The sequence below is a fragment of the Galeopterus variegatus genome, unplaced genomic scaffold (genome assembly GCF_000696425.1).
Source record: "Galeopterus variegatus unplaced genomic scaffold, G_variegatus-3.0.2 Scaffold3741, whole genome shotgun sequence".
Classification (NCBI taxonomy): Eukaryota; Metazoa; Chordata; class Mammalia; order Dermoptera; family Cynocephalidae; genus Galeopterus; species Galeopterus variegatus.
In genome coordinates this window covers 31,497-41,510 of record NW_007729852.1, presented here as the reverse complement: position 1 = coordinate 41,510, position 10,014 = coordinate 31,497, and the positions used below count along the sequence as shown (strand labels likewise).

General features: G+C 50.4%; 1 protein-coding gene across 3 annotated transcripts; it reads left to right on the top strand.

Moving 5' to 3' along the window:
- The first annotated feature begins 990 nt into the window (after positions 1 to 990).
- RBM42 (RNA binding motif protein 42) lies at positions 991 to 8,723 on the top strand. 3 transcript variants are annotated; one of them, XM_008585859.1, is made up of 10 exons: positions 991 to 1,226; positions 1,461 to 1,596; positions 3,166 to 3,250; positions 3,354 to 3,428; positions 4,986 to 5,051; positions 5,131 to 5,306; positions 5,789 to 6,121; positions 6,379 to 6,496; positions 8,199 to 8,393; positions 8,474 to 8,717. In XM_008585859.1, the coding sequence occupies exons 1-10, from the start codon at positions 1,099 to 1,101 to the stop codon at positions 8,584 to 8,586; spliced, it is 1,425 nt and encodes a 474-aa protein (XP_008584081.1). In that variant the 5' UTR covers positions 991 to 1,098; the 3' UTR covers positions 8,587 to 8,717. The 3 variants fall into 3 exon arrangements, with proteins under 3 accessions (XP_008584081.1, XP_008584083.1, XP_008584082.1); XM_008585860.1 differs by having other exon boundaries at positions 1,099 to 1,226; positions 5,152 to 5,306; positions 8,474 to 8,723; XM_008585861.1 differs by lacking the exon at positions 4,986 to 5,051 and having other exon boundaries at positions 1,025 to 1,226; positions 5,152 to 5,306; positions 8,474 to 8,723.
- The last annotated feature ends 1,291 nt before the right edge of the window (positions 8,724 to 10,014 follow it).

The window sequence follows — 10,014 nt, the reverse complement described above, 5'->3', positions numbered from 1 at the left end:
ACTTTATTTGGATCCTAATTTTATAATACTATTATAGAAAGACATTTTTGAGACAAGGAAGATTGAACATGGTCTGGGTGTTAGCGGATACTAAGAAATTAACTTGATGGTATTAATAATGGTGTAATTAATGGTATTTTTAAAAAAAGATTTATCTGTTAGACATACTGATGCATTTATGGGTGAATTGATAGATATCTGGAATTTGCTTTAACGTACACCGGCAAAAAACAAATAAGTAGAAGTATAGATGAACCGGAAGTGTAAAATATTGGTAGTGTTTGAGAGGCAGATGGGGGTTCATTATACTATTCCCTCTAATGCTGTGTATGTTTGAAAACGCTTTGAGGGATAATTTTTAAAAAGAAGAAGGGGTCTCTTGTGTCCCAAGAAAGGACACAGAGACCAAACCTACACATGTGCCCTTCTGAGTTGGTCCACTGGAATACTGTCTCTGGGCCTTTGCAGGAGCTGATCCTTCTACCCAGAACATCTCTCCTCATTTTCTCTAGCAAATGTCTTCAGATGTCAACGCCTCCAGGAAGCCTAGGTCAGGCGCTCACTCTGAGCTTCCCCCATGACGTCGCTGCTCTTCCTGGGAATCACTGGTAGTATGTCCGTCCACCCAGAGGAGGAGCCCAAGCCTCGGCCTAGGTCTGCAGCCATGCCCAACCGTGGGGCTGACACGGACTTCCGCGTGTGTAAAAACTTCCGGCGTGGTCCTTCCGGTGGCACGGGAGGGGCCTCCGAGCTTTCCTGCATTCCCAAAGGCCCAGATTCCATATTAGAGATGGGACCAACCGACTTTACTCCGCTCTCATTAGCCCGTGTTCCTCCACGAAGGAGTGATGACCTCCCTTCGTGGCGCTCTCAGAGACTCAGGTTGTTCCGTTAGTCTTGCCGCACTCTGATTGGCCTATATTCTTCCTTGGGGGTGTGGCCAGACCCGGATAGATGACGTCATGACCCAGAGCCCGTCGCTTTAGCTAAACGTCATCCGCGGGCGCTCGCCCTGAGGAAACCAGAGGGTAGACAGCTGAAGCGGCGGCGGCGGCGGTGGCGGCTAATCCGAGACTGGTTGCGGCGACGGCAGCAGCGATGGCTGGGGCGGGGCCAGCCCCGGGACTCCCGGGTGCAGGAGGACCCGTGGTCCCGGGCCCTGGTGCCGGTATCCCGGGCAAGAGCGGCGAGGAACGCTTGAAGGAAATGGAGGCAGAGATGGCCCTGTAAGGCCCTCGACAGGGTGTGATAAAAGCCGTCCCAGAGCCAGAGTCACCGAACTCTGGAGCCTCCAGGCCGCAGTAGGCCCGAGATATGACTCTGTCATGGAGAAGTGGCACCTTCGGGGTTGTGGAGGCGGGGGTAGGAGCGAGGTTGGCAGGGGTGAAGGCGCTATCGCGATATACCCAGCATTCCAGAATTGGTGCAAGGTCCTGAGCTTGTCTGTCCTGCACCCCTAGGTTTGAGCAGGAAGTTCTGGGGGCTCCAGTGACCGGAATTGCAACTGCTGTGCCTGCGGTGCCCACGGTAGAAGCGATGCAGGTCCCAGCGGCTCCTGTGATCCGCCCTATTATCGCAACCAACACGTACCAGCAGGTACGGCTGAGCTAAGGCATATAAGTCAGGGAACCCAATGCCTTGAACACAGTAAGTGTTTGTACACAGAGAGCTATTGAAGTTTTGGCTTGTTGATTAATTAGCATGACAAATATTTTATGTGCCGGGCACTGAGAACACAGTAATGACCAAGACACACAATATTTCTTTTTTTTTTTTTTTTTTTGTCTTTTTCCGTGTCCGGCAACGGATCGCAACCCTCAGTGTTGCCCCCGTACCGGACCGGGGACCGGCAACGGGATTGCAACCCTCGGTGTTGCCCCCGCGCCTCGCTCAGCCAGTGAGCGGGGAACCGGTCTGTATGTGGGATCCGAACCCTCGGGCGGGAGCGCCGCCGCGCTTCCCAAGCAGCGCACTATCCAGTGCGCTACCGGGCCGGTCCAGACACAATATTTCTGCCCTTTGGGAACTTGTATTCTAGAACCCGTTGTCCAGTAGAACTTTCTGCAGTGACGGGAATGTTCTATATCTATTTAAAATTTATATTTATGTTAAAGAGTTTATCAGTTTCATTAATCGCATTGCAAATGCTCAATAGCCAGCTATACTCGTACATAGCTAGTGGGAAGAGAGAGAAAGACTGACTATTAAAATGAAAATAAGTAAGTGAAACTCGTTCATTCTGTCAACAAATAATTATTAGGTGCCTTTTTGTACCAGGCACTATCCTAGGCATTAGGCATATAGCAGAAAACAAAACAGGAAAAGAATCACTGCCTTTTGGGAGTTTATATTTCAGTAGAGACAGGTCAAGGTATGGTAAGAAGGGCAGAGGTTTATCAGCACAGACAGGGAAGGCCTCTCTGAAGAGGTGACATTTAAGCAAAGATATAACGGAAATGATGGAGGGAACCATGCAGATATCTGGGGGAAGAGCATTCCCAGCAGAGAACTGCCAGTGCAAGGGCCCTGAGGAAGGTGCATAACTGTCATGTTCAAGGAACAGCAAGACCACCAGTGACTGGAGTGAGCAAAGAGGAAAGTGGGAAGAGATAAGAACAGAGAGGTGATGGAGGCCAGATCTTGCACGGCCTTGCAGGCCACCATAAGGACCTTGGCTTTTACTTTGAGATGGGGAGCTGTTAGAGGATTTTGAGCAGAAGGGTGATACGGTCCAACCTAGAGATTAACAGGGTCTCTCTGGCTGTGTTTGGAGAATAGACTATAGAGAGAAGGGCAGAATTAAAGGGATCAAGGAGGAGACAACTATAATAATCCAGGCAAGAGATAATGGTGGCTTGGACCACACTGGTGGCATTGGAGATGGAGAGGACAGGTTGGACATAATTTCAGATAGTACTAAGTGCTGTAGGGAAGATGAAACAGGGTGCTGAGAGAAGTTGCTACTGGAAGAGGCTAGCTAAGAACAGTTTTAGTTAGTGTGATCCCAAAAGCCTCCCTGAGAAGTGACATTTAGCTAAGACCTGAAGGTTGACAGCCAACCCCACACAGAGCAGAAAGGATGAAACTCTTGGACCCTTAGAGTGAGCCAGCCAGGGCAGATTGGGAGTACTGTCAGGCCCCTCACCTCAACCTCCTCTTCTACAGGTCCAACAGACTCTGGAGGCCCGGGCAGCTGCTGCAGCCACAGTGGTTCCTCCCATGGTGGGTGGCCCTCCTTTTGTGGGCCCAGGTAAGTAAGGAGTGGCAAGATGAGGGGGTCAGGAGATCAGGCAGGGTGGTAAAAAGGGATGCCCACAACTCTCCTACCATCCTTATCTCTCCCCTCCCAACAGTTGGCTTTGGCCCTGGTGATCGGAGTCACCTGGACAGTCCAGAGGCTCGGGAAGCCATGTTCCTGCGGCGAGCAGGTAGGTCTGGGGCCAGGAACCCCCACATTTAACAGGCACTCTTGTTTAGGCGACTGCAGCCTCTCACCTAGATCACTGCTCTAAATTACCTTTTCCCTTTCATCCTCACCCTGATGTTGTCATCTTCCTAAAGCACAAACATAATGCAATACTTCAGGTTTATTTCAAGTCAATTTGGCCTCAACCTAGGCATTGCAAACCAGCCCCACTACTGTCACTCCTAACCTCCAACCTTTGCTGTGTTTCTGCACAGCTTTTAACATCTTGTAATAAGCTATACAATTTACTTATCTATTATGGTTATTTTCTTTTGCTTCCTCTAAAATATATGCCCCATGAGAGGCAGAAGTCTTGGTACCTGCCACATAGTAAGCATTACATAACTATCTGTTCACAGGATGAGTAAACCATCCAAACACCAAGCTCTTCACCTGGCAGTCAAAACCTTACGTGACGTGGCTCCTTGCAGAGAGAAATCCCCATATACTCTCCAAGAGCCCTGAACATTGCTGGAATGTGCAAGCAGTGCTCTTGTTGAGATCCTTCTCTCCCCTGCTCATTGTCACTCAGCCATAATCTTCCAACCTACCCTCTCCACAGGCCGTTCTCCACATTACGACTTTTGTCGTTTAGGTGACCTTTACACACACTCTAAATACTTGTGACATTATTTCCTTATATGTATGGAAAGGGTGTGTGTTCTTATTTGGATGTAAAATTCTGATATCTCTATTAAATCAAACTTGTTAATTATGTCACCTAAATTCTGTTATCCTCTTATATCTGATGATATCTAAGAAGTTTTAACATCTTGTACTCTTTAGTGTGGTTTTGATCAAAATGCAAATCTGACCTAGTCACCCTGCCCAGCTTCCAGCCCTGCTGTGGCTCCCTGTTGCCCTCAAAAGGACATCCATGGTTCAGCCAAGAAGGCTGTGTTTGTGTGTCTGCTGATCTTTCAACTTTCTCATGATGCTCTTCAGCCCCCCACATCCTCTATTACAGTCACATTAAACTGAAAAGAGAAAAAGGTTTTGCTTATAAAAGTTCTCCCTGCCAGTAATATTTTCACTCACTTTTTGCCTGACTCTTCACTGTCCTTCAGGTCTCAGCTCATAGGTCCCTTTCTTCAGGAAGCCTTCTCTAGTCCCCCTGACTAAGTCAGAGGACTCCTCTGAGTTCCAACAGCTCCTTGGGCTTCCCGTGTCCCAGCCATGATCACCCTGCCTGGGCTTTCCCCCATTCCAGCCCTGATCACTGTGGGCTGTCACTCTTTAGCAATGGGTCTGTTCCCTTTTCCTCTGGACCAAGAACTCCCTGTGAACCCTTGGTCTACTGGTGTGTCTCTAGCACTGCCCACAACAAGGCTGGGCCCAGAGATATCCTAAGTGGTAAATTTTTGCTGAATGAACCAATGGAAAGACTCCCACGTTTCTCAGAAGACTCCCTAGACTCTTCTCCAGGATTTCTTGGATGCTGAGAATACCTACACACACGCACCTTGTTCCAAGTGCCCCGGTCCCCCATGACACACACCCCCATCTCTCTCTCCCACAGCTGTGGCCCCTCAGAGGGCCCCTATCCTGCGTCCGGCCTTCGTCCCCCACGTGCTACAGAGAGCAGGTGAGGGGGCCAGGGTCATCATCCCTGCCCCATAACTTTCCCCCAAATCCCTTCAACTCCCCCACTAACACCCTGACAGATTCTGCTCTCTCTTCTGCAGCAGGTGGTCCCCGCCCTATGGCACTGCGGCCCCCACACCAGGCCCTCGTGGGCCCCCCTCTCCCTGGGCCCCCTGGACCACCCATGATGTTGCCACCAATGGCTCGGGCCCCAGGGCCCCCCCTGGGCTCCATGGCTGCTCTGAGGCCTCCTCTGGTAAGTGTGGTCAGGAATCTAATGGTCAGAGATGTGGTGGGCAGGGAGACCCTGGATCCAGGCCTGATGGGCTGTCTCTCCCTTGTCTTTTTGTTTCTTTCCTTCTTACTGTCTGACTTTGTCTCTGTCTCTTTCCTTATTTCTTTCTGTGGTTGAATTTTTATGGTTTTTTTTTTTCCTTTTGTAAAGAGAATATAGAGAGAAACACACGTGTGGGTGTATTTCTATCTCTGTGTCTCTATTTTTCTATTTTTCTGTCTTGATGTTTTTATTTGTTCTTTGTGTCTACCCCAGTATCTGTCTCTCTCTCCATGTGTGTTTCTCTGTTTCTGTGCTGTCTGACCGGAGACTCCTTTCTCTGCCTAGGCATCTCTCGCCTGTTCTCTGGCTCCCAGGCCTTTCCTTTGTTGTATAGAATGGGGATGGAAGTAAGGTCTAAGCCTGTGATCTGGCTTCCCCTCATGCCCTCCTTTTGCCCACAGGAAGAGCCAGCAGCACCCCGAGAGCTGGGCCTAGGCCTGGGGTTGGGCCTGAAAGAGAAGGAAGAGGCAGTGGTGGCAGCGGCAGCCGGGTTAGAGGAGGCTAGTGCAGCAGTGGCTGTGGGGGCAGGAGGTGCCCCAACTGGCCCTGCAGTCATTGGGCCCAGCCTTCCACTAGCCCTGGCCATGCCAATGCCTGAGCCTGAGCCCCTGCCTCTCCCGCTAGAGGTAGTACGTGGCCTACTGCCCCCACTGCGCATTCCTGAGCTCCTGTCTCTGCGTCCACGACCCCGGCCCCCTCGGGCTGAGCCACCCCCTGGCCTCATGGCTCTCGAGGTAAGCAGAGAGCATGGCAGTGAGGGAACAGAAGGGCCTGGCAGGGCAGGCAGGCGCCCATGAGCTTCCACACACAAACACACCTAGTCCTCTGTCCAAGAGGTGGGAGGACTTGAGGGAGAGGGAAGCAGATACACATATCCCACACCCAAAAGCACATCCAGTCTTTTAACTGTGGAGGTAGGAGGGCAGAGGGTAAAGGAGAGTGGGAGACTCCAACACCAAGCCCTTTGCACCCCATCCCCTTTCCTCTGTAGGTCCCAGAGCCCTTGAGTGAAGACAAGAAGAAAGGGAAGCCAGAGAAACTGAAACGCTGCATTCGCACAGCGGCTGGGAGCAGCTGGGAGGACCCCAGCCTGCTGGAGTGGGATGCTGGTAAGTGGATGAAGGGTGATGTCAAGCATTGTTCAGCCAAGGACAGGCCAAGCTGCCCACCTTGGTACTACAAACAGGGAAAGTGAACCAGCTAACTCCACACCTTTGTAGGCAGGCACTGTTAGTCCATGTCACAGAGTATGAGACTACAGCTCTGAGGGGCAGGTTCCCCACCCAGCCATACTTGGTGGAGGTGACTGGTACCTAGGGTTTTCTAACCCCAGTTTTCCTCATGAGGGGCCTGGCTTGCTAAAGGTCAAAGAGTGTTCTTTCTTCTCCCAGCTTATGAAAAATTTCAATCATGGAATGGCACAGTGAACAGCCATCTCTCCACCACCTAGATCCAGCAATTCACATTTTGCCATATTCACTTAAAACATATGTATATGTCTTTTTGTTGTTGTTGCTTAGTCATTTGAAGCAAATTATAGGTGAAGTTATTACTTCACTCCTAAGTACCTCAGGATTTATTTTCTAAGAAAATTAACAGGAATTCTGTGGTATTGTATAGTTAGTTTATATTCAGATTTCCCCAGTTTTCCCAAAATTCTGTTATAGCTATTTTTTCCCCAAACCAGGATGCATGTAATTTTATGTCTCTAGATTATCTGTTAATGAGAATGGTCTCCCTCCCACCTCTTTGTGTCTAATACTTTTTTAAAGTGTCTAGGTCAGTTGTCTTGTAGCAGGCCCCACCCTCTGAGTTTGTCAGATTGTTTCCTGCTGGGGTGACCTAACTTGTTCTTAAAGAGTGTCCTTAATTATCACAGAAGCCATGTGGCAACCACAGCAATAGCTGAGGAAGGAAACACCCACTTGCCAGTGGGTGCTTGATTTCTGCCTTCTCTCTTGGGACCATCTTCCCTCTTGGGACTGGGCCTCTTCAGGCTTAAAACTCCAGTTCTGTGACCTTGTGCAAGTCACTTAGCCTTTGAAGTCTCATTTTCCTCATCTCCAAAAAGGGAATAATAGTATGTGCCACATGGGGATAGGGATTCATTGGGATTGAGCATGTTCAGTAGAAGAACAGGCCCAACCCAGAGCATATGCCCAAGAATGGCAGCTGAGATCAGCCTTGTAGAAAGGTCAGGCCATATGTTCAAATTTCAAGGTGGAATTAGCTCACACTTTGCAGAGGAGGCACAGCTGAGGAAAGATTAAGCCTGTGGTACTGACATGTCATGATGGGAGGCCGGTGGGTGTCAGGCCCAGGGGATATCCATTGGGAGGTATCCAGGAGACCAATGGACACAGGGGCTCAGAGGAAAGGCCAGAGCTGGGACAGAGTTAGGGGCTTTATCATGAGAATGGGTGAGATGGACTTGGGGGGGTGAAGGGCACTACAGTTGGAGATTTAAAGTGAGCTCCGGAGCCAGATGCTTGAGTTCCTGCCCCAGCTTTGCCACTTCCTAGTTGTATAACTTTGTGCAGGTGACTTGACCTCTCCGTGCTTCAGTGTAAAAGGGTTGTTGGGAGCACCAAATGTGTAAAAATCTCTCTAGGTGCTTAGCAGAGGCCTGGCACGGGGTAAATGCTATACAGGTGTTGGCTGTTATTACTAAAAGGTCCCCAGGCAGAGACTGCAGGGATACAGAGGGAGGAGGGCTGGGGGATGCTTCCAGGGAAGGTGGGGTCATTCAGATAAGGTACACACTGGGCCAGGCATCTGCATCCTCTGACCTTTTCTCTCTCCCAACCCTAGATGACTTCCGGATCTTCTGTGGGGATCTGGGCAATGAGGTGAACGATGACATCTTGGCACGCGCCTTCAGCCGCTTCCCATCCTTCCTTAAGGCTAAGGTGATCCGTGACAAGCGCACAGGCAAGACCAAGGGCTATGGCTTCGTCAGCTTCAAGGACCCCAGTGACTATGTGCGCGCCATGCGTGAGATGAATGGTGGGTGAGGGACAGTGGGTGTGGCAGGCATCTAGCGTAAGCCCAACCCCAAACCTGACTTGAACCCTCCACTCCCACAGGGAAATACGTGGGTTCGCGCCCCATCAAGCTTCGCAAGAGCATGTGGAAGGACCGGAACTTGGACGTGGTTCGCAAGAAACAGAAGGAAAAGAAGAAGTTGGGCCTGAGATAGGGTCTATGGCTGGCCACCCGCTCCCACTTAGCCGGGCGCTGCTGGCTTCTCCCCACAGTTGTCTTTGGAAAATCCCAACTATCCACCCACCTACTCCAAAACCAATTTCAATAAATCCACGTTCATTTTCATCCCTGGCTGGGCTTGGAAGCACTCTGAGGAGCAGGGCTAGGCATCCTCCCACCTGAAAATGGTGGGTGCCTTGAAAGTCATTCTTGAGCCCCTACTGTGTGCCGGTTACCTCTCCTTAAAACCTTTTAAGTGCATGCTGACTGCAGCCCATTTGAGAGGAGGAGGCAGGAGCTTATGGCAAGGTCAAAACCAAGCTGAGGCCCAGATTCATGTCCTTTTTTTTTTTTTCCCCCTAAAAAGATGACCGGTAAGGGGATCTTAACCCTTGACTTGGTGTTGTCAGCACTATGCTCTCCCAAGTGAGCTAACTGGCCATCCCTATATAGGGATCCAAACCCCTGGCCTTGGTGTTATCAGCACCACAGTCTCCCAAGTGAGCCACAGGCCGGCCTAGATTCATGACCTTCTGACTCCAGCCTGTGTTCTCAGTACCAAGGTAGGAGGTCTTCTAGGCCCTGCCCTTCTGGAGCTCATAGCATTCTAGGTTTTCATTTAGCAAACTCACTGAGGGTCTGGATAATATTGGGGACACAATGGTGCCTGAAACAATTCTGGGTCCTGCTCACTCAGAGCACATGGCCCAGTGACAGAAGCTAGGCCAGACAGCAAGAGCCCAGAGTTGTTACGATAGGGATGGAGGAGCCCAGAGTGTTGACCTGTGGGTCATGGAGGGCTTCCTGAAGAAGCTGTCCAGTTCTGAGACCCTATCTTTTTCTTCCTGCCATTCTTCCTCTCTGGATCTCGCAGACTGTTTTCCTGTTTCTCCACTCTGCCAAATCCTAGCCGACTTCTCTTGCTATATGTCTCTGTGTGAGTCTGAATGTTTCTCTGTTTCTCTGAGGGTCTCTGTTCTCCCTGCATCTGTGGGCCTTTCTCCCTTTCTCTCTCTTCCCAGCTTCAAGCTTGACTCCACCTGGCTGAAGAAGTGTCCATGCAGGACCTTGAACACCAGGCAAAGAGCTTAGACCTTAGCCTAAAGGCAGCAGCAAGCAGGGGACTGGCATCATAGATTTGCACTTTAAAAAGAGCCCTGACTATAACTGTGGACTGGATATCTGGAAGGAGGCTGGGGCAGGGATCAGGCCAGAGGAGGGAGATTGCAGAATTCAAGGGCGGGGGGAGAGGGGGGCGAAGATTTCCCAGGAACACAGTCATCAGATCCCTGGATTAGAAAGGGGCAAATTTGGAAGGACTTTGTGTGACATGGATGACATGGGGGGGAGGGAACAGTACTAAGGCTGCTCAGGGAAGGAGGCCAGGAGAGGTTTCAAATTTCTTCTGTTCCTGTCTTCCCCA